The sequence below is a fragment of the Bacillus rossius genome, unplaced genomic scaffold, assembly GCF_032445375.1.
Source record: "Bacillus rossius redtenbacheri isolate Brsri unplaced genomic scaffold, Brsri_v3 Brsri_v3_scf180, whole genome shotgun sequence".
Taxonomy (NCBI): Eukaryota; Metazoa; Arthropoda; class Insecta; order Phasmatodea; family Bacillidae; genus Bacillus; species Bacillus rossius.
This window is the reverse complement of record NW_026962352.1, coordinates 43,796-68,000: the sequence shown is the minus strand read 5'-3', so window position 1 is coordinate 68,000 and position 24,205 is coordinate 43,796. Positions and strand designations below refer to the sequence as shown.

General features: G+C 49.5%; 1 protein-coding gene across 1 annotated transcript; it reads right to left on the bottom strand.

Moving 5' to 3' along the window:
* Positions 1-5,029: 5,029 nt before the first annotated feature.
* On the bottom strand, positions 5,030-18,492 carry LOC134543789 (basic salivary proline-rich protein 1-like; the record flags this gene model as incomplete). The annotated part of the gene is made up of 2 exons (XM_063388408.1): positions 18,337-18,492; positions 5,030-5,650 (listed from the first exon to the last, which is right to left on the bottom strand). Coding segments are annotated over exons 1-2 (777 nt in total), but the record flags the coding sequence as incomplete, so codon positions are not given.
* Between the last annotated feature and the right edge of the window lie 5,713 nt (positions 18,493-24,205).

Sequence of the window (24,205 nt, the reverse complement as noted above, 5' to 3'; positions counted from 1 at the left end):
TTCTCATGGATAACAAACTCACATGGAAGGCTCACACACACAGCAAGAAAGCTAAAGCGTATGCAAGACTTGCAAAATTATATCCGCTACTCAATTACAAGAGCACACTCTCCACAGCAAATGCAAAAACATTATATCAGGCATGTGTTCGGCCTATCATGACGTATGCTTCGCCAGCATGGAGCTACGCAGCGCCAACCAACCTCCGACCACTACAAATAGTGCAAAATAAAGCACTCCGTACAATAGCCAAAGTACCAATATATGTACCAACAGCGCTTATTCACAAAGAACTCCGTATGGTACCACTGCAAGACATTTATGTTAAGCAAGCTAAATCTTTCTACCAAAAATCTGCCACACATGCAAATCCACTCATACGGCGATTAGGACAATACATGCCAGAAGACATCAGGGTTTACAAGCGCCCGAAACATGTGCTGTGCGAAAAACCACCCTAAAAAACACGTCTCCGAATGCAGAAACTCGCAGCCCCGTCCGCGACACTGTGATTGGCTGAGTTTTTTTTTTTTTTTTTTTTTTCCTAACCTAACTAATAACTAAGTGTATTTGGGAGGGGTCTGGGTAGGGAAGACTCTAAGTGCGTCTCAGGCCGAAGCCTATACGCTCTAAGCATGCAGGTTATGAACCATGCAGGAGAGGAAGCATGCATCATGTGCTAGGAGGGGATTGGCCAGCCATGGCAACGTTTTAGCCATGACTAACTCCCCTCACTGACTATTCTAAGTTAAAAACTAGATAAGTTGGGCCCAGGTAAAACCTGCATAGACACAGGGAAAACCCTGGGCACTGACATGCGGGATGCAAAATTTCATGCATTAATTACAAGCAGGTTGGTTACAGGAAACAGAAGGATGGTTCTGGAAGAAGAGTTGGACAGAGTAGAAAGACTACTAAGCAAGTGGGCGGGAGCTTGGACATTTTGTCCGCATTTAGTTTGGTGGCACTGGTTGTTTCGGGGGCGACTTTAGTCGTTTCCCCCAGGCTGCCAGCCAGCCTGGTGTTTGAGAAGGGAAAAAAAAAAAAAAAATTGTGTTATGTATATATATATATATACACGCTCAGGCATATATACATATATATACACACGCATACATATCGTTTGGTATGCATGTTGTGTGTGTGCGATGTCACACTAGTTGCAATGGTAGCTGGTATTCAAAATCTCATGCCATCAGAAACACGACCGGCACTGGAGGTGAGGCCTGCCAGGCGAGCCATGCCCATCAGGCATAAAGAGTCAGCCCTAACAACACAGGCAGTGAACCCTGAGGCAGGTTAGAACATACACCTGCGTGCTTCGGACCATTTTGAATAAGCATCATGTTTGGTTATCACATGTATTACAGCCATCTGTGTGTTTATTTAGGTGTAATTCAAAATCTCATGCCATCAGAAACACGACCGGCGCTGGAGGTGAGGCCTGCCAGGCGGGCCATGCCCATCAGGCATAAAGAGTCAGCCCTAACAACACAGGCAGTGAACCCTGAGGCAGGTTAGTACATACACCTGCGTGCTTCGGACCATTTTGAATTATTATAATCATGTTTGGTTATTACATAATCACATAATTAATTGTCATGTATGATAATTAGGGCGCTTATGTTCTTAATTTACTTAACTTATAACTAAGGGGGTGAAACCTTAAATTTATATTATATTAACTTTTACTTATTATCGAGGGGCTGCCAGCACACATGTGTATTGTGCGCGAACTTTGTTTCATTTGTAATGCACACACTGCCCTTAATTATGCGTAAGCATAGGCAGATTTGTTTTGCCGGCCTGCCACGAGTCCGTGGAAGGCCGGCGCGGGAGGTACTGAGCTGCTCCAATTTTTTATTTTTTTTTTTTATGACAACTGCCCCTCCACGCAGAAGTCAGTCCCACACAACCTGTGAAGGAGTGGGTCCTCAAAATGGGGGTGATTTGACTGGAGGAATTTACGCGTGCCAGGAACAAGCCTATACGCTTAGGTTGAAAATCTGTAAAAATGCCATGTCACGTCCCCCCCCTGGGAGGGAGGGGGAAGTGAGTTTTGTTTGGGGGGGGTCGCGCGCTGATTGGCTGTCAGGCTCGGCCAATCAGAGGGCGCCTCGCCCGCAGCTACGGCGGGCGGTGCGCCAGGATTGATTTCGGAAGCTTATACTTCTGTGTATTATTTGGGTCGTAGTTTCCAAGGCAGGAAATATGTGGATTTAAATTATTCACGCATTTATCGTAAAAATTTTGGGTTGTGCGGATATAAAAATCTTGCAAAGTTTCAGTGTTAGTTTCGCTGTGCAAGTTCTCTACTGGACAGTATATCGGGGCGTCTGCAGCGATTCGAATGCACCTATTCTGAACTCGCTGCAGTTTTATTAGATGGCAGTATGCAGCAGTAGCCCAGACTGGGGCTGCATACGTGATTATCGGGCGTATGAGAGCTTTGTAGAGCAGTAATCCGTTTTTGACTGTGCTGCCACATCGCCTGCTCATTACAGGATATAATGCGCGCATTCTAACCTGAGCTTGGGTTTGTTTAATGTCAATGTGCTGTCTCCACAGGAGTTTCCTATCCATGTGGACACCTAGGTATTTAACTACGTCCTTGTGAGGGATTGGCTCATCAAATAGACGTAGTTGCGGCCTGTTGTCGGCTGGCGGGAGGTTTTTGCGTGTAAACACAATCGCCTCAGACTTGGTCGTGTTTACTTTTATGCGCCAGGCTGTACACCACTGTTCAACTTCAGTGAGCGCAGTCTGGAGCCTGGTAGTGGCCAGCTGTAGGTTATGAGATCTGCTATACAGTACAGTGTCGTCTGCATAGCAGCCTAGCTTGACTAGTCTGTGTGCGGGGCGAGGCATGTCGCGTACATATATATTAAATAGTACTGGGCCTAGGATGCTGCCCTGCGGCACTCCGGCTTTAATTAATTTTAGGTCAGACGTTGCCCCTTCAGATGACACTCTAAAGGTTCTGCCTGCTAGATAGGATGCAATGAGTTTAGTGTAGCAATCCGGGAAGTTTGCTTCATACATTTTATATATTAGCCCTGCATGAAAAACTCTATCAAAGGCCTTTTCTACATCGAGAAACGTAGCAACTACGTAGTCTTGGACGTTGAATGCGCTGGTTATCTCTTCGGTAAGACGGACCAGTTGATGGGTAGTCGAATGAGCACTGCGAAAGCCAAATTGCTCATTTGGCAGCAAGTTATGTTCGTGTATGTGTATTTTGAGTCTGTGTAAAATTATGCGCTCCGCAACTTTAGACACAGTACTTAAGAGGCTTATTGGCCTGTAGTTCTGGGGCAGTGTTTTGTCCTTGCCCGGCTTGTGGAAGACTATTACTTTAGCTTCCTTCCACTGGGAGGGAAAAATATTCAGTCTGAGCATTGCATTAATGCATTCAGCCAGATATTCTAAGGCTTCGTCTGGAAGCTGTTTGAGAACAACTGCTTGTATGCCGTCGTTCCCAGGGGCTTTTCGCGGCTTCATATTCTTGATAGCACGCTTAATTTCTTGGGCCTGGGTGGGGAGAGGCTCAGAGATAGTGGGCTGGTGCAGTTTAGCGCGGAGTTCGCGGTAAATTTGTGCAGTGAATGGCCTGTCGCAAGGCTGCAAATTGGGCTGGAATGCTGTTTCTAAGGTGCTTGCGAAAGCATGCGCCTTGTCCTGGGGAAGAAATGCAAGTCCATTATTTGTTTGGAGGGGTGGAATTTTATCAAATTTATTCAAAATTCGCTTAGTCATTGCCCAGGCACTCCCGTCCTGTACATTGAGCTTCGCGATTTTGGCTTCCCACTGGCTGCTACGCCACAACGAGAGTTCATCTGATATAGCAGTTTGAAGCTCGTTGATTCTGCGTTTGATAATGTGCGTGCGTCGCCGTGTGTATTCGCGGCGCAGTCTGTTCTTTTGCGATATCATATCGCAAATGTATGCTGGCAGCTCGTCATGCACTAACTTAACCTCCTTTTCTGGGATGCACTGGCTAATTCCGTCTTGAATTTTCGCGGTAAAATTTGTTATAGCGGTTTCTAAATTATCACTATTATTTATTTCATCAAGTTCTGAAAGATTTAGTGACAAAAAATTTTTAAAACTGACCCAATCTGCATTTTTGTAATCCCTAACTTTGCGAGGTGGATTTGATTCGACATTTGCGTCGTCAAAAATTAAGTGAATAGGGAAGTGGTCAGACGTTAAGTCGTGTACAACTTCGAGTTCGAATCCCGAGTTCACACGTTTATTAATAACGATGTCTAGAACATCTGGGAGAACCCCCACACGCCCTGTGTCGTGTGTGGGCTCCATGGGAGCATGAATTTGGTAGTTGTGATTTAATTGGTGGTTATAAAGAATTGTACCATTCTGTGTGGCTCGCCTGCTGTTCCACTCTCTGTGTTTAGCATTTATGTCTCCTAAAGCGAGGAAGGTCGGGGCCGCCCCATACAGGGCGTCCAGATCAGCCTCGCTCAGGGACCTACCTGGTCGCGCATACATAGAAATAATTTTTATGTTTTGCCTGTTAATAGTTAGGTTAATGGCTATCGCTTCAAGATTGTGAAAAGCGGGGAGCTGCCACTCTGTGTGCTTTATACTTTTATGAACAAGAAGAGCCACTCCTCCGCCTCTGTGATTTACTCTGTCGCGCCTATAGATTACATAATTTAATATAGTAATTCTATCAGTCGGAGTTAAGTGGGTTTCATTAATCGCAGCTATTTTTATTTTGTATTTTTCTAAATGGTGAATTAATTCCGGTATTTTATTTTTAATGCCGCGTGCATTCCAGAATAGGAGGGACTTAAGACTATGGACCGCGGTTGGTATGCAACACTGGGCCGGATTACGAGCTGCCATTAAGCTTGGCAGCAAGTGTTTGTACGAAGCCCATCATGGCTTGGACTTTGTCAGGCAGGGAGATGGCTGGGTCGCACCATATTACCATCAACTGGCACATGGGGACGATTGTTTCGGCCAGTGTCGAGTCCTTGTTAAAGGTACTCGACTTTGTCAGTACTTGCATGAAGTCAGCCAAGCCAGGTTGGGCTGGCTGCTCCGTGCGCATGGGCGGGGCTGTCGGCTGCTCTGAGGCCAAGTCGATCAGCATGTCAGCCTCAGGAGCAGGTGCTACCTGGGGCTGCCTGGGCGGGGGCGTTCGCTGCGCCGGGGCTGCCGGAGCCAGTCTGGTGGCCAGCGGCTTGGGCTGGGCAGGCTGCTTATCGCGAGCAGGCTGCTGTGCCCTCTCCTGGGGGGGCTGCTGCGGTTTGCCCTGGCCATTTTTGTGGCCAGTGGCATTTTTCTTGGGCCCCTGGGGCCCCCTTGGCTTGCGTAGCCAAGGGTTGTTGGCCAGGACTGGGTACTCCAGCTCGTTGTACCCCTGGCTGCACTGCTGCAGAGGTGTCCAGGGGTTGACGCCAGCCTGGGCCATGTACTGGCCGAAAGTGGCGGGCGGTGGGTACCTGGGGGGGCCCCAGGGATTCTGCCTGGGGGGGCCCTGGTAGCCTGAGGGGCCTGACTGCGGAGGCTGGGCAGCAGCCCGCCTATTTTCCCGCACGTCGCGGCGAGACTGTTGCTCGCGCCTCTTGCGGACGTCGGGGGGCAGGTGACGGCGGGTCTCCTTCTTATAGGCCTGGCAGCCCTTGAAATTGGCGCAGTGTGCCTCTTTGCAATGAGCACACTTCTTGTGGTCCGGGTTGCCCCCATTGGGGCAGTCGGGGGCGCGGTGTGGCCCGCTGCACCACCGGCACACTGGGGCAGCATGGCAGGCCTTGCCAACATGGTTATAGCGTTGTCAAACGCTGCATTGGGCGGGGCCTGAGGGGCGCCTGTAGTCGACGACACGCACCAGCATGCCGCCGAACTCTGTCAGGGAGTAGATGCGCTCAGAATCGCACGTCTGAGGCACCTCAATGACCAGGGCGTCGCATTTTTCCCTGCGCAGCCTGTTCTCCAAGAACCAGTGGTTCTGGACAGGCAGGTTCAGGGCTGCAAATTCCTCCTGGAGGAAATCGGTCGGGGTGTGGCGGTGTACTCCGCGCAAGACGAATTTCTTGGGCACTTCGTCACTCTGAAGGAGGACGGAGTGCTGGGCGCCTATCGCCTTAAGGGCCTGGACTGCCCTTTGGTAGTCCGGGACGGACGCAGGATTGACCTGGATCTCGTCCTTGCCGCGGTTTTGGCAGGTGAACTTTTCCGCCAGGGCCTGCTTGAGGGCGGTGTATACCCTTGGGTACGTGTGCCCCTGGTCTAAAAACACGAACAGGGGCTTCACTCGGAGCTTTTTGGGCTGTGCCGCAGCTCCGGCGGCATGGCCTGCAGTTGGTTGTGGGCGAGGGGGGGAGGGGCCCGCCTCGTCGTCGCTGCTGCCTGCACCGGACACCTCCGTGTGCAGGCGCTTGTTGCGCTTACCAGTGGCAACACTCCAGCCACTGGATTGATCGGTGCTAGGCCCTGAGGGGGCCTCGCTTTCTGCCATCTCGACAGCGTCGCTCATGTCGTCGTCGTGGTAGCCTACGCTCGGGTCCACCCACTGACCGTCCCCCGGGGCTAAGTTAGCCGGGTTCAGGCTAGGCTATAGGGGAGCTAGCTCCCCGGGTGTTGCCGAGTTGTTGGTTGCCAAAACTTACTTCACCACAGCTCACTCTTACCGCCTGTGCGCATGTAGCACACAGGCACCTTTCAGTACACCGCTGGGTAGCACTAAGAAGTGCTAACCACAGCTTAGGCGTCGACGATCTATAAATTCACGGCGAGCAGCTCCGGGACACGTCCGTCCTCCACGAAGGCGCAGCTGGAACTCCTTTTTCTTTCTCTTCGATTGGCTGAGATTTTTTTTTTTTTTTTTTCCTAACCTAACTAAAAACTAAGTGTGTTTGGGAGGGGTCCGGGTTAGGAGGGACTTAAGTGCGTCTCAGGCCGAAGCCTATACGCTCTACTCATGCAGGGAGTACCATGCAGACAAGGGAGCATGCATATTGTGCTAAGGAGGGGATTGGCCAGCCATGGCTGCGATTGGCGCCATGACTAACTCCCCTCACTTGACTATTCTAGACTAATACTAGAGATAAGTTGGGCCCAGGTAAAACCTCCATAGACAGAGGGAAAACCCTGGGCACTCACATGCGGGATGCAAATTTCATGCATTAATAGCAAGCAGGTTGGCTACGGGAACAGAGGGATGGTTCAGGAAGAAGAGTTGGACAGAGTAGAAAGTCACTACTTAGCAAGTTTGGGAGGGAACTTGGACTTTTTGTCCGCATTATACTTTATTTGGTTGGGTACTGGTCTTTAGGGGGCGACTTCGTCGTTTCCCACCTGGCTGCCAGCTAGCTTGGTGTTTGAGAAGGGGAAAAATTTGTGTTATGTATATATATATATATATACACGCTCAGGCATATATACATACATATACACAAACATACATATGGTTGGTATGCATGTTGTGTGTGTGCGATGTCACACTAGTTGCAATGGTAGCTGGTATTCAAAATCTCATGCCATCAGAAACACGACCGGCACTGGAGGTGAGGCCTGCCAGGCGAGCCATGCCCATCAGGCATAAAGAGTCAGCCCTATCAACACAGGCAGTGAACCCTGAAGCAGGTTAGAACATACACCTGCGTGCTTCGGACCATTTTGAATAAGCATCATGTTTGGTTATAACATGTATTACAGCCATCTGTGTGTTTATTTAGGTGTAATTCAAAATCTCATGCCATCAGAAACACGACCGGCGCTGGAGGTGAGGCCTGCCAGGCGGGCCATGCCCATCAGGCATAAAGAGTCAGCCCTAACAACGCAGGCAGTGAACCCTGAAGCAGGTTAGAACATACACCTGCGTGCTTCGGACCATTTTGAATTATTATAATCATGTTTGGTTATTACATAATCACATAATTAATTGTCATGTATGATAATTAGGGCGCAAATGTTCTTAATTTACTTAACTTATACTAAGGGGGTGAAACCTTAAATTTATATTAATTTAACGTTTACTTATTATTTAAGAGCTGCCAGCACACATGTGTATTGTGCGCGAGCTTTGTTTCATTTGTCATGCGCACACTGCTCTTAATTATGCGGAAGCATAGGCAGATTTGTGTTGCCAGCCTGCCACGAGTCCGTGGAAGGCCGGCGCGGGAGGTACTGAGCTGCTCCAATTTTTTTTTTTTTATTTTTTTTTTTTATGACAACTGCCCCTCCACGCAGAAGTCAGTCCCACACAACCTGTGAAGGAGTGGGTCCTCAAAATGGGGGTGATTTGACTGGAGGAATTTACGCGTGCCAGGAACAAGCCTATACGCTTAGGTTGAAAATCTGTAAAAATGCCATGTCACGTCCCCCCCCTGGGAGGGAGGGGGAAGTGACAGGCGGTGGCTTGCATCTGAGTGCGAGGGAAGGCTGCAGAGGCACTGCCAATTAGTGCCCCTGCAGCCACTAAGGGGTTAGCAAAGTGGGGTGCAACAGTAAACCAGTGACGCACTGGAGGAAACCTGTTGCGCGAGTGTGGACAGTTAACGCGCCCGATATCCCAGTATGGAGGGGACGGGGAAGTGGGAGGGTGTGCCACTTCAAGCTGGGATGGCGAGAAGCGGTATTGTTGGGGTAAACATATTACCTGTGCACTACAGGCAAGTGCGATGTGGAGGCTGATCTCGGAGCACCGAGTGCGCGGCTCCAGCCGGCGCCACCTGTAAACTCAAAAACTAATACATTTTTATACTGCCACTAGGACAGATTGTCAAGATCGTGATAGGTTGGGACAACACTGGTGCTGTGGTTGGCGTCTCTGTGTTGTAAGGCAAGGATTTGAACTTATACGTACGTTGCGAAATATTATTTAGGCGAGGCACTAATAATAATTTACAAGGGAGTTGGGAGCACTGGGGACAAAAATTAATTACGTTGCGAAACAACTTTTATCTCACTAAAAATACAAGCACTAGGCAAGAATGTAGAGAGAGAGAAGAGGGCATTATTGATGTTGAGAAATATTTATTAAACGGTGCACTAAAAATTTAGTTAGGGGGTTGGGAGCACTGGGGACAATTTTATTACGTAGCGAAATTAATTTAAACACTAAAACATAACACTTATCAGGGAATGTGGGGGTACGAGCCTCTTGGGGAATTGCTGGCTTCGTGCTGCAACAGTAGATCTCTCACAGGGCTGCAGGCACTATGGTCGGTGTCTCTGCAACACTGAGTCGGCACTGCTGCAGAAGATCTGTGGCGCTGTCTTCGTGTTGATGCCGTTGCTAGATGATCTATGTTGCCACTTGGAAGCTGTGTGTGGAGTGTTAGCATTGTAGATGTCTTGTTATGTGTGTTATTCTCAGCCGCGCGGTCATTGTAGCGACGAGTCGGGGCGAGAGCTGACTGTGGTTGTGTGAAAGTTTTCTGAACCGTCCGCAACGCCGAGGGGCTACCTAAGCCACGCCCCCTCAGCCAATCGAAAAGAGGTTTGCCTTGAGCCTTGGCCGAGGACGGACGTACGGAGAGGAGCTCCGCGCCTAAAGCTGTGTGTAGCACTTCACAGTGCTACCCAGTGTTTTCCTGAAAGGTAGCCTGTGCACCCAGAGTGCGCAGGCAGGTAGAGTGTAACGGTACCAGGTAAAGGTAGTATTAACGATCAACGAGCTCTGAGACACCCGGGGAGTTAGATCCCCTTCAGCCTAGCCTGAACCCGGCTAACTTAGCCCCGGGGGACGGTCAGTGGGTGCTCACGAGTGTGAGGCTGACGCGACTTAAAGACATAATGACAGAGATGGACGACTCAATGCCCTCCCCTCAGGAGGACGCAACCGATGGCGACTGGCAGACAGTCGCCACGAAAAAGGCGAAGAGGTCGCACCACGAGATGGCGGCCTCTTCCTCAACCGAGCAGGCGGGCCCCGCCCCCCCCAACCAACAGCCACCTGCGGCAGCGCCCAAGGCCCATCGCGTCAAGCCACTCTTCGTGTTCCTTGACCAGGGGCACCAGTACCCGCGAGTGTACCATACACTCAAGAATGCCCTCACCGAGCGCTTCACATGCACAAACCGCGGGAAGGACGAAATAATGGTCCACACCGCCACCATCGCGGACTACACGCGCGCAGTTAAGGCCCTTCAGGCCATTGGTGCGCAGCACTCGGTACTTCTGCAACAGCACGAAGTACCGAAAAAATTCGTACTGCGCGGCGTACACCGTCACACACCAACGGACTTCCTACAAGAGGTGTTCGCCGCACTGAACCTGCCCGTCCAGAACCACTGGTTCCTGGAGAACAGGCGGAGACGGGAGAAGTGCGACGCCCTCGTCATTGAGGTGCCGCAGTCGTGCGACTCAGCGACCATTCAGGCTCTGCGCGAATTCGCTGGAATGCGGATTCGCGTGGACGACTACAGGCGACCGAAGGGCCCTGCGCAGTGCAGCAACTGCCAACGTTTCAACCACGTGGGCAAAGGCTGCAGTGCAGCACCAGTCTGCAGGTGGTGCAGTGGCTCGCACTGCGCCACCGAATGCCCGCACGGGGGCCAGCAGGAGCACAAAAAGTGTGCTCACTGCGAGGAACCGCACTGCGCCAATTTCAAGGGGTGCAGTGCGTACAAGAAGGAGACACGGAGGCACCTTCCCCCCCAAGAACGAAAGAAGCGGGAGCTACAATCCCGCCGCGACATGCGCGACAACACGCGCGCCACCAACCAGCCCCAGCCTCAACAGCAGACACCACAGGGACATCACGCCCCCCCAAGACACAACCCCTGGGGCCCACCGCCGCCGTGCTTCGGCGACTACCTGGCGCAGGCCAGCGGGAGCCGGTATGCGCCCCTGCAGCAGCACTGGGAGCCCAGCCACAATGAGCTGGACTACCCAGTCCTTGCAAACAACCCGTGGCAGAAGAAGAAGGGGTTCAAGAAGAACCCCACCGGCCACAAAAATGGCCAAGGAAAGCCCCCGCGCCCCGCCCAGGACAGGCCCCGACAGCCCGCCCAGGACAAGCTGACAGCCACCAAGCCAGCTCCCACACCGGCGAAGAGAACGCCAGCCCCCGCCCAGCCGCAGGCCGCACCCGTGGCAGCAATGGCAGTCGATGCAGCACCAGAGCTGCCAACTGCCCAGCAGACTCCGTCCACCAGCGCCCAGGCACCGCAGCTTGCGGACATCCAGGCGGTCATCCGCTCCCACGAGGCCATCATAGGCAACGCCCAACTGCAGAGTGCCATCGGCCCTCTGTGCCAGCTTCTAGTCATCTGGCTAGACACGTCCAAATCCATGGCAGACAAAATACGTGCCACCATGGATTGCGTGTGTGCGCTTGCTGGGGTCGTTGTCGATGACCTACAATAATTCGGCACCGAATTGCAGCACACACGCAGCCACTAGTCTTAAGTTACATTCCCTCCTCTTCTGGAATGCACGCGGCATTAAAAATAAACTACCGGAATTTATCAACCACCTGGATAAACATAAAATAAAAATAGCTGCGATAAACGAAACGCATCTGACTCCGACAGACAGGCTGACAATATTAAATTATGTCATTTATAGGCGCGATCGAGACGCACGAGGCGGTGGAGTAGCCCTTGCTGTACACACTAGTGTACAACACACTGCCTGCCAGCTCCCTGATTTCCAACAACTGGAGGCTATAGGAATTAATTTAAATATAAATCGGCAACAAATTAAATTAATTGCAATGTACGCCCCACCAGGCAGGTCCCTCAGCGAGGCAGACCTGGATACTTTATATGGAGCGGCCCCGAGCTTCCTTGCTGTAGGCGATATCAATGCCAAACACATAGAGTGGAACTGCAGGCGCGCTACAGCGAACGGCAGACTACTCTACACTCACCAACTCAACAAAAACTATACAGTACATGCTCCCTCAGAGCCCACACATGACTCTGGTCGACTGAACGACATGCCTGATATTTTAGATATCGCCCTGAACAAACGTGTCAACACGGGATTCGAACTCGAGGTTGTACACGACATGTCATCGGATCATTTCCCTGTTCATTTAAAATTTGATGACGCAAATATAGACTCCAACCAGCCACGAAAAATCAGGGACTATAAAAACGCGGACTGGCAACAATTTAAAAACTATTTAACAGTAAATCTCCCCGACGCGGCCGAAATAACTATTGAAAACAGCGACAATTTAAATTCCGCGATATTAGACCTAACAGAAAAAATCCAGGATGGTATTAGCCAGTGCATCCCAGAAAAGGAGGTTAGGTTAGCACACGACGAGCTGCCAGAATACATCCGCAGCTTGATTTCACAAAAAAATCGACTGCGGCGTGAATACACACGGCGTCGTACACAAGAGACGAAACGCCGAATAAATGAACTACAAACAATCATTTCAGACGAAATCTCACTCTGGCGAGGCAGCCAGTGGGAAACTAAAATCGCGCGACTCGACACCCAGGACGGAAGTGCCTGGACAATGACGAAGCGGATTTTAAATAAATCGGAAAAAATCCCGCCCCTTGAAACAAACAATGGTGTAGTTTTTCAGCCCTGTGATAAGGCACAAGCTTTCGCTGACACACTGGAAGCAGCTTTCCAGCCCAACATGCAGCCCTGCGATAGGATATTCACGGCGCAAATTTACCGCGAACTACGTGTTAAATTGCGACTGCCCACAACCTCTGAGCCTTTACTTACACAGGCGCAAGAAATAAAGCGTGCTATCAAGAAAATGAAGCCGCGAAAAGCTCCCGGGAATGACGGCATACAGGCTGTTGTCCTCAAACAACTCCCGAACGAAACACTCGAATATCTAGCTGAGTGCATAAATGCAATGTTTCGGTTAAATATTTTCCCCTCACAGTGGAAAGAGGCTAGAGTTATAGTCTTTCACAAGCCAGGTAAAAATAAAACACTGCCACAGAATTACAGACCTATCAGTCTGCTAAGTACTGTGTCTAAAGTCGTGGAGAGTATTATACTACACAGACTTAATGTACACATACACGAGAATAACATACTGCCGGATGAACAGTTCGGCTTTCGCAGTACACACTCGACAGTACATCAGCTCGTGCGCCTGACAGAAGAAATCACAAGCGCATTTAATGTACAGGATTATGTAGTCGCTACGTTTATAGATGTAGAGAAAGCCTTCGACAGAGTATTTCATGCGGGGCTAATCTACAAACTATACCAAACAGGATTTCCAGACTGTTATATTAAACTAGTCGCGTCCTATTTAGCAGACAGAACCTTTAGAGTATCTACTGAAGGAACTCTGTCAGACATAAAACAAATAAGAGCAGGTGTACCACAGGGAAGCATCTTAGGCCCTGTACTCTTTAATATATATGTCAGTGACATGCCACGCCCCGCACACCGACTAGTAAAGCTGGGCTGCTATGCAGATGACACAGTGCTGTATAGCAGGTCCCACAACCTCCAGCTAGCTACCAACAGACTGCAAGTCGCGCTCACTGAGTTCGAACAATGGTGCACGACTTGGCGTATAAAAGTAAATACAACGAAATCAGAGGCCATTGTATTTACTCGTAAAAATCTCCCGCCTGTAGAACGCAGGCCGCAAATACGTTTGTTTGACGAACAAATACCGCATAAGGAGGTAGTGAAATATCTAGGTGTTCACATGGATAGAAAACTACTCTGGCGCAATCACATTGACACTAGGCGAGCGCAAGCGCAGGCTAGGATCAGTGCACTATACCCAGTAATGAGTAGACGATGCGGCAGCAAGGTTAAAACCGGCCTACTGCTGTACAATGCTCTAATACGGCCAATAATTACATATGCAGCCCCAGTCTGGGCAACAGCTGCCCCCTCACACCTAATAAAACTGCAGAGGATTCAGAATAGGTGCATTCGAATCGCCACAGACGCCCCACGATACTGCCCTGTAGAAGCATTGCATCGTGAAACCGAGTCAGAGACTTTGCAAGACTTTTATACTCGTACAACACAAACTTTTTACGATAAATGCGTAAATAGTTTAAATCCGCATATTTCCTCACTCGGAAATTATGATCCCGACGAAACACAAAAATACAAACGCCCGAAATCCATCCTGGCGCATCGACCACCGTAGTGGCCCGTGATTGGCTGGAGGCTCCGGCCAATCACAGCGCACCTGCGCTCAGCCGAGGCCCGACCCCAACTCTGTGGTTGCGGACTGGCGAGAAAATTCTGCTTAAGAATCGCGCAGTTTTACACTCGTATTTCTGGCAGCTCCAGACTTAGTATTAAGTATTTTAATTTCTTAAGACATAACTTTAAGTCCTAATATTAGCATTAAGTAATAAATTCTAAACATGTGCCTGACCACGTCCTGGAGTGCAAATATGCAACATTGGACTAGCCAATGATTGACATGCTCAGGCTGGCAGCACAATGTGACTGAATTAAATCCCCCCCCCCCCTGCCCATGCGAATCCGGCGACACACATGCTTTTGGCCCAGCGGGGCCCTAATGAATGAATTTTTGGCCCATCGGGGCCCTAATTATTTTTTGGCCCAGCGGGGCCCTAATGAATACACCAACACACAAATTCCCCACTCTCATAGGAATGTTTATTTTTAATTAATAAGTGAGTAGACTCACTATCGAAGAATAGGTGTCCGACCATGTGTCTGACCACGTCCTGCGGTGCAAATAATCAACATTGGACTAGCCAATGATTGACATGCCCAGGCTGGCAGCGCAATGTGTCGGGCATACATGGCCGTGGTAACTGGGGCAACCTGGGTGCCGCGGCCATATAACTCATAGTTGTAAGATGTACCTTTCTTTCTTTCAGCTCACCTGGCTGGCTGGCAGCCTGGGGGAAACGACGAAGTCGCCCCCTAAAAACCAGTCATGACCAAACACCCAAATGCGGACAAAAATGTCCAAGTGCCCGCCCTTGCTTAGTAGATTTTTTCTACTCTTCCAACTCTTCTTCCTGAGCCATCCTTCTATTCCCGTAGCCAACCCGCATGTAATTAATGCATGAAATTTTGCATCCCGCATGTAAGTGCCCAGGGTTTTCCCTGTGTCTATGCAGGTTTTACCTGGGCCCAACTTATCTAGTTTTAGTCTAGAATAGTCAGTGAGGGGAGTTAGTCATGGCGCCAATCGCTGCCATGGCTGGCCAATCCCCCTCCTAGCACACGATGCATGTTCCCTTTTCTGCATGGTACCCCCTGCATGATTAGAGCGTATAGGCTTCGGCCTGAGACGCACTTAGAGTCTCTCCCTAACCCGGACCCCTCCCAAACACACTTAGTTTTAACTTAGGTTAGGAAAAAAAAAAAAAAAAAAAAAAAATCTCAGCCAATCACAGTGTCGCGGACGGGGCTGCGAGTTTCTGCATTCGGAGACGTGTTTTTTAGGGTGGTTTTTCGCACAGCACATGTTTCGGGCGCTTGTAAACCCTGATGTCTTCTGGCATGTATTGTCCTAATCGCCGTATGAGTGGATTTGCATGTGTGGCAGATTTTTGGTAGAAAGATTTAGCTTGCTTAACATAAATGTCTTGCAGTGGTACCATACGGAGTTCTTTGTGAATAAGCGCTGTTGGTACATATATTGGTACTTTGGCTATTGTACGGAGTGCTTTATTTTGCACTATTTGTAGTGGCCGGAGGTTGGTTGGCGCTGCGTAGCTCCACGCTGGCGAAGCATACGTCATGATAGGCCGAACACATGCCTGATATAATGTTTTTGCATTTGCTGTGGAGAGTGTGCTCTTGTAATTGAGTAGCGGATATAATTTTGCAAGTCTTGCATACGCTTTAGCTTTCTTGCTGTGTGTGTGAGCCTTCCATGTGAGTTTGTTATCCATGAGAACACCTAGGTATTCAACACAAGGAAAGAAGTTTATTTCCGAAGCAAAGAGCTGTAGTTTGGGTAGATTTGCTGGGATCCTGCGGCGAGCAAATATTATTGCTTTTGATTTTCCTACATTTACAGCTGTTCTCCAGTCTGTGAACCATTGTTGCAGTGAGTCTAATGCATTCTGTACTCTTTGTAGTGCAGTGCGGGGTCGGACGGAGCTGGAGTATAGCATGGTATCGTCGGCGTAGCATGCTATTTCAGCCCCTTGTGGGAGGGTGGGAAAGTCTGCTACATAGATGTTAAATAGCAGCGGGCCCAGTACACTGCCCTGTGGCACGCCGGCTAGAATAGCGCGGGAGGTGGAGGTCGCGCCAGGAATACAGGCATGGAAGGTGCGGTCGTGAAGATAGGAATCAAGAGTGCGGATATAGGTATCTGGGAGTTTGGCTTCATGTAGCTTATAGAGGAGACCGTCGTGCCACACTCTATCAAAGGCCTTCTCTATATCCAGGAAGGTTGCAGCTGTGTACTGGCGCCAATCATAGGACAATGTTATCTGCTCCACTATTCTGACTAGTTGGTGTGTGGTTGAGTGGCCGGCGCGAAATCCAAATTGATAGTGTGGCAGAGTTTCGTTTGTGGTTAGGTGTAGCTGAAGTCGATTCGCCAGGATTTTTTCCGCTACTTTTGATAGTGTATTTAGTAGACTAATGGGACGATAACTGGTGGGAAGCCTAGGATCTTTCCCTGATTTGGGAAGGAGGATAATTTTTGCATTTTTCCACACTGTAGGCCATGTGTTTGTTGTTAAGATGCCATTAATACAGGTAACAATAGCCTGAAGGGCTGGACGTTGGAGTTGTTTCAGGACAATGGCTGCTATCTTGTCATTGCCCGGCGCTTTGTTGTTTTTTAGCGCTTTCACTAACCTCCGCACTTCCTCTGTACTCGTAAGTAGCGGTTCTGTGTGTAGAGGCAAGGCTTTAAGCTGTATAACTCTGTTTATTACTTGCTGCGTGTGGTCTTGATTTTGTGGCAGCTCATTTGGCCTGAAGGCTTGCTCTTGACTGTCAGCAAGGGCCGCTGCCTTTTCTTGCGGGGTGAATGCTAAGGATCCATTGGGAAGCTGGATAGGAGGGATGATGACAGGTTTTGAGGAGAGGGATTTATTTAATTTCCAGAGGGAATTGTCTGAGGTGGTTAGGAGAGCCAGCTTCTCGTCCCATACACTAGCCTTGTGTAGAGCTATGTTGTTGTACAGCTCTGTTTGTAGTTCTTGATATATTCTCTTGAGGTCCGCGCATCTGTTCCTCTGCCAGCGGCGTCGGGCATGGTTCTTGTTTGTAATTAGTTGCTTGATGTGTGGTGGTAGAACAGTAGAGTCAGCTGAACGTTTCATGAGTGGTACTGATCTGTCTATTGCTTCTGTGATCACTTGGGTAAGGGATTCGGAATAGGATTGAAGGTCAGCAGGAGAGGATATTTCTGTGTCGGGATTTAAGTGATCAATTATGTAATTATTTAATTTGTCCCAGTTTGCCCTTCTGTAGTTTCGGCCTGTTTTTGGTATTGTTGCCAGCGCTTCGACATCTTCTAGCCTAGCTATTACTGGCATGTGATCCGAGTGAAGCTCGTGTATAACCTCCAATTCATAAATAAAATTTGTGTTTTTATAGATAGTGAAATCTAGTATGTCAGGCCTCTCATTAGGGGAGGTAGGGTAGCGGGTGGGGTGATAGGGAGCACAGACCATGTACGCACTCTGTTCTTGATGTCTGTACAGGATGCGGCCATTACTCGTTGTTCCTGTACAATTCCAGGCCGGGTGCTTCGCATTTAGGTCTCCTAAGAGGAGGAAGGTAGGTGTAAATGTTGCTAGCGCTTGCAGATTGGCGGCTGTCACTGTTCTTCCCGGCGGTGCATAAGCTGAAATTATTGTACATTTTTGGCCCTTAATTTCCAATGTCGCTGCTACTGCTTCTATTTGCCCTAGGTCAGGGACTTGTATGGCATGATGTAGAATTGATGTTTTTATTGCGAGTGCTACTCCACCGCCTAGGTTGTTGCGGTCTCTTCTATGTATTATGTATCCTCGCAGTCGCAAAGGGTCTGTCGGTGAGAGGTGTGTTTCAGTTAGTGCTATTATGTCTATGTCGTGTTCCCGAAGAAATTCGTCTAATTCCGCCGTTTTGTTCCGAATGCTACAAGCATTCCATGTGGCAACATTTTTAATCTTTATTTGCTTATTGTGCACTGGCATTTGAGACACAGGACATGGCAGTGATTAGATCAACTGCTAGGTGGATTCTTCTGTCCAAAGGTACAGTTGTGTCCAACCAGGCAGTGAGCAGGTTGACGAGTTTAGCTGCTACGTCCATAAGAATGGGTTGCTGGCTGGCAACATGGGTTAATGTGCCGTGTAGGATATTGCATGCCTTATGATTTTCAGCTGCCTGCTCAGCTGTCACAAACTGTGGTGGTGTGGGTAATGGTAAACTGGCTGCAACAGGCAGAACAGGTAGGCCAACCTGTCCACTGGGCTGTGCAGGACAAGCTTTGTTGTCTTGTGCGGGCGGAGGTGCCTGGTGCACAGCTGGTTGCGGGGCCACTTGGGTGGAGGGCAATGGCATTGTTGCCCGGGGCTGTCTCTGCTCCCTAGCGGGCTGTTCTCGCTCCTGGGTCATGTTGTCTCGCCTATTTTGTTGTTTAGGCGGGCTCCAGTTGTTTTGTCTGTTTCTGGGCTGCCTGGCATAGCCCTGGTGCTTCCGAGGTGGATAGGCGTTAATTTCAGGGTATTCTTCTTCATCTTCATAAAAACCCTCAAATCGGTTGTGGGTAGGTGTCTTCCACTCCTGGTACTGTGGGCGAGCAGGCTGCCGCGCCGGGCAACTAGTTTTGTTTGGAGGGGGTCGCGCGCTGATTGGCTGGCCAATCAGAGGGCGCCTCGCCTTGCGGGCTGTACAGAGGCCCACAGCTACGGCGGGCGGTGCGCGAGGATTGATTTTGGGCGTTTGTATTTTTGTTCTACGTCTGGATCATAATTTCCGAGAGTAGAAACAAATGGGTTTTGACTATTTATGCATTTATCATAAAAAGTTTGGGCTGTACGAGTATAAAAGTCTTGCAACGTTTCCGTGTCTGTTTCGCGATGCAAGGCTTCTACTGGGCAGTATCTCGGGGCATCTGTAGCGATTCGGATGCATCTGTTCTGAATTCGCTGCAGTTTTAATAAGTGCGAGTTTGCTGCAGTGGCCCATACAGGGGCTGCATATGTTATTATAGGGCGGATGAGTGCTTTGTAGAGCAGGAGGCCTGTTTTTACCTTGCTGCCACATCGTCTACTCATGACTGGGTACAGTGTGCTAATTCTAACCTGAGCTTGCTGGCGCTTGGTGTCAATATGATGACGCCAGAGCAGTTTTCTGTCCATGTGGACACCTAAATATTTTACCACGTCCTTGTGCGGGACATTTTCCGCAAACAGACGCAGCTGGGGCCTAGTGTCTGCGGGCGGGAGATTTTTTCGTGTAAACACGATAGCCTCTGATTTGGCTGTGTTTACCTTAATTCTCCAGGTCGTACACCACTGTTCGAACTCAGTGAGTGCTACCTGAAGCCTGTCCGTGGCTAGTTGGAGGTTATGGGATCTGCTGTACAGTACTGTGTCGTCTGCATAGCAGCCTAACTTCACTAGGCGATGTGCTGGGCGTGGCATGTCGCTGACATACATGTTAAATAACACAGGGCCTAAAATGCTACCTTGTGGCACTCCGGCTCTGATTTGTTTGATATTAGATGTAGTACCTTCTGTTGTTACTCTGAAGGTTCTGTCTGCTAGGTAGGATGCTATTAATTTGATATAGCAATCCGGGAAGTTAGTTTGATAAAGCTTGTAGATTAGCCCCGCATGGAATACTCTGTCAAAGGCTTTCTCTACGTCTAAAAATGTTGCTACCACGTAATCTTGTACATTAAATGCACTGGTAATTTCCTCAGTGATTCGTACAAGTTGGTGTACTGTCGAGTGTGCTCCGCGAAAGCCGAACTGTTCGTTTGGGAGCAGGTTATTTTCGTGGATGTGTACCTTAAGTCGGTGTAATATAATACATTCAGCGACTTTGGAAATGGTGCTTAATAGACTTATTGGCCTGTAGTTTTGAGGCAGTGTTTTGTTTTTGCCCGGTTTGTGGAAAACTATTACGTTAGCTTCCTTCCACTGGGCGGGAAAAATATTTAGTCGGAGCATTGCATTAATGCAGGTGGCTAAATATTCTAGGGCTTCATTAGGTAGCTGTTTCAGGACTACAGCCTGAATACCATCATTACCAGGGGCTTTGCGTGGCTTCATTTTTTTGATGGCACGCTTAACCTCCTGTGCTTGTGTCAGTAGGGGTTCTGATGTAGTGGGCAGGCGCAATTTTATCCTAAGTTCGCGATATATTTGCGCTGTGAATTGCCTGTCACAAGGCTGCATGTTAGGTTGGAAGGCGGTTTCTAAGACGTCAGCGAAAGCTTGTGCCTTGTCTTGTGGTTGGAAGGCCAGTCCATTGTTTGTTTGGAGTGGCGGGATTTTTTCCGATTTATTTAAAAATCGTCTGGTCATATTCCAGGCACTTCCGTCCTGAATGTTGAGTTGGGCTATTTTTTCTTCCCATTGGCTGCTGCGCCATAGGCTTATTTCGTCAGAAATAACCGAGTTTAACTCGTTTATTCTGTGTTTTGTGGCCCGTGTGCGTCGCCGGGTGTACTCACGGCGCAGTCTGTTTTTTTGCGATATAAGATCGCTGATGTATGCTGGCAGCTCGTCGTGTGCTAACCTAACCTCTTTTTCTGGGATGCACTGGTTTATACCGGCCTGGATTTGATTAGTTAACTCGGTTACTGCGCGTTCTAAGTTTTCGCTATTTTCGATATTAGTTTCGGCCGCGTCCGGTAGGTTTATTGTGAGGAAATTTTGAAAACCTTGCCAGTCTGCATGTTTGTAGTCTCTGATTTTTCGAGGCTGTTGTGAGCTCGTGGTTGTGTCATCAAAAATTAGATGCACGGGAAAATGATCAGAAGACAGATCATGCACAACTTCAAGTTCGAAACCTGTGTTAACTCGTTTATTTATGACGATATCTAGAACATCGGGTAGAGTATTCAGTCTCCCTGAGTCGTGAGTGGGCTCAGAAGGAGCATGAACATGATAATTTTTATTTAATTGGTGGGTGTAGAGTAGTCTTCCATTTGCAGTTGCGCGCCTGGAATTCCACTCTAGATGCTTTGCATTTATGTCCCCGACTGCGAGGAAGCTGGGGGCTGCATTATATAGGGCGTCTAGGTCCGCAACTGTGAGGGACCTGCCTGGGATCGCATACATTGAAATTAATTTAATTTGCTGCCGATTTATTGTGAGATTTATGCCTATTGCTTCTAAGTTAGGGAAGTCCGGGAGCTGACAAGTGGTATGTTTAATGCTGTTATGTATTGCCAGAGCTACGCCGCCGCTTCTGGTATTTCTGTCGCGCCTATAGATAACATAATTTAAAATTGTTAATCTATCTGTCGGAATTAGGTGCGTCTCGTTTATTGCCGCGATTTTAATTTTATATTTATCCAGGTGGTTTATAAATTCCGGTAATTTAGATTTAATACCGCGTGCATTCCAGAAGAGGAGGGACTGCAACCTAAGACTATTGGCCAGGGCGAGTGTGGATCCCGGGACCTGGTTATTCGCTGCCAGTGAGCTCGTCAGCAAGCGCAACGCAGCAGTCCATGGTCGCACGAAGTTTGTCGGCCATGGTCTTGGACGGGTCACACCAGATGGCTATCAGTTGGCACAGTGGTGCCAGAGCCTGCCTCATGTGACTGCTGCCCTGAAAGGCCTTGCTCGTTTGGAGGATATTTTGCATATCCTCCATTTGTAGGGGCTGGGCGCTGGGGGCGGGAGCAGCTGGGGCAGTTGGCACCACTGGAGCTGCGTCCACGGCCATGTGCTCGGCCGCGGGAGGCGCAGGCTGCCGCGGGGCGGGCTGGGGGGCCTGCTTGGGCGGGACTGCAGCTGCGGCCTGAGTGGCCTGCAGCTTGTCTTGGGCGGGCTGGCGTGGCCTGCCATTGCCATTTTTGTGCCCAGTCCAGTGCTTTTTGGGCTGGGTCTGGCGCTGTCCGCGGGGGCGGGGGTTATTGGCCAGGGCAGGGTAGGCCATGTCATCATGACTGGCCTCCCAGTGCTGTTGCAGGGGGGCGTAAGTGTTGACGCCCGCTCGCAGCATGTAGTCCCCGAAGGTGGGGGGCGGGGGGTGCCTCGGGCCCCAGGGGTTCTGCCTCGGGGGGCCTGGGGGGTGAGAGGGGCCTGGTTGGGGGGCCTGAGCCTGCGCCTCGGCTCGCTGGTTGGCCCGGATGTCGCGGCGAGACTGCTGCTCGCGCGCATTGCGGATGTCCGGGGGAAGGTGCCTGCGGGTCTCCTTCTTATATTCACTGCACCCCCTGTAGTTGGCGCAGTGCTTGCCCTCGCACAGAGCACATTTTTTGTGTTCCGGGTTGCCGCCATTTGGGCACTCCGTGGCCTTGTGTGGGCCGCTGCACCATCGGCAGACAACATTTGCAGCGCAGCCCTTGCCAACGTGTGTAAAACGCTGGCATTTGCTGCACTGGGCAGGGCCTGACGGGCGTCGATAATCATCGACCCGGATTTTCATGCCTGCAAATTCCTGCAGGGCTTGGATGGTCTCGGTCGGGCATGACTGGGGCACGATTGGCTTTTTTTTATTTTTTTTTTACCACAGCCCCTCCACGCTGAAGTCAGTCTCACACAGCCGAAGTGTTTGTGAGCCCTGCTAACCAAATGGGAATGATTTGACTTGAGGGAATTGATGCGTGCCAGGTGGGACCTATACGCTTAAGTAGACAATATATAAAACTGCCTTTGACTCCTCCCGCTCCTGGGAGGGAGGGGGAGGAGTCATGGCGACGTGCGTCTGGCGCGATAAAGCCTGTAGTAGTGCGAACTTAGCACTCCTACAGCCTATGGGGTGTAGCAAAGGGTTAGGCAACAGTAAACCAGCGACGCACTGGAGGAAACCTGTTACCTGTAATCTGAAAAGCTAGCGCGACCGATGGGAAAATATGGACGCGGAAGAGGTATAGTAGGCTATAACCTTTCCAGGTGGGATTCCTGGAAAAGCTATGTTGGTGCTCTCCGAGCAAGTACACAGCAGGGTTGTGCGAATTTGACAATTGCCTCGGTGACACCGAGGGCGGCAGGAACTCCTGGCGCGACCTGCAACTAAAAGTAGAAACACATATATACAACACTCTATAATTAGTAGGAGTGGGGGGGGATACTGGGTTGGCATTGGCATGCCAATGCAGCATCTATGAAGCACTGAAGCACTGGTGCTGTGGTTGGCGTCACTGTGCAATAATTGAGAAAATGGGAATGAATTTTTACGATGGTTGACTAATTTTATTATTATTACAACTACTAGGGAGATGTTGATATACACTATGGGGGGATGTTAGGATGCGAAAGAGTGAAGCACTAAAATAAATTGGAAGGGCATGATAACGTGGCTGTTGCACTATGTGGCTGCGGGAACCATGGCAGGATCTTGGTGCCATCTCCCCTGCTGACAGGCACTGTGGGCGGCTACTCTGTGAGCTCCCCTGGCGGCGCAGGGGGGGGGGACGAAGCACTTCCTGGTGGTAAAGATGTCAGGGTATAGGGAGAGAAATTACGTTGTAAAATTAGAACTAAAACACTAATAACACTAATAATGAAAGAGGGAAAAAATTCGTAGAATTAAAGCTGAGCGATGCCGCTGAGTTTTTAACAGTTTATCTTAAAGTGTTTGCAATGCGCCGGGCGCAGTTATGTACTATGACGGCACGAGTGTTTTCTGCTGATTATTTTGGTGTTTTTTATTTGTTTCTGCGTTGAATATTGCAGAAGTTATTTACATTTTAGTGAATCGATGCGTGACAAGTTTTTGGTTCCTGAAGTTTTCTGAACAGTCCGCAACGAGCTACAGCTACCCCGAGGCCACGCCCCCTGCGCGCGGCCAGCCAATCAGTGCTGGTGCGGACCACGGTGATTTTTCGACTCGTTCAGGGCGGTTTCTCGCATAGAATATGCTTTGGCCTTTTGTATTTTCGTACATCTTCTGGGTGATAACGACCTAGCCTGTTTATTAGGGGATTTGTGTGTGATTCCACTGTTTTATAAAAGGCTACAGCTTGTTTAATAAACTGTTCGTGCATGGTGTCTATGCGAATCTCTGTGTGTACTCTCTTCATGGGAGCATAGTTAGGCACATGCGCGATTTTTCTAAGAGCCTTATTCTGCACCACCTGCAGTTTATTTAAGTGCGTTTTCGCTGCGTAGCCCCACGCTGGAGCCGCATAGGTCATGATGGG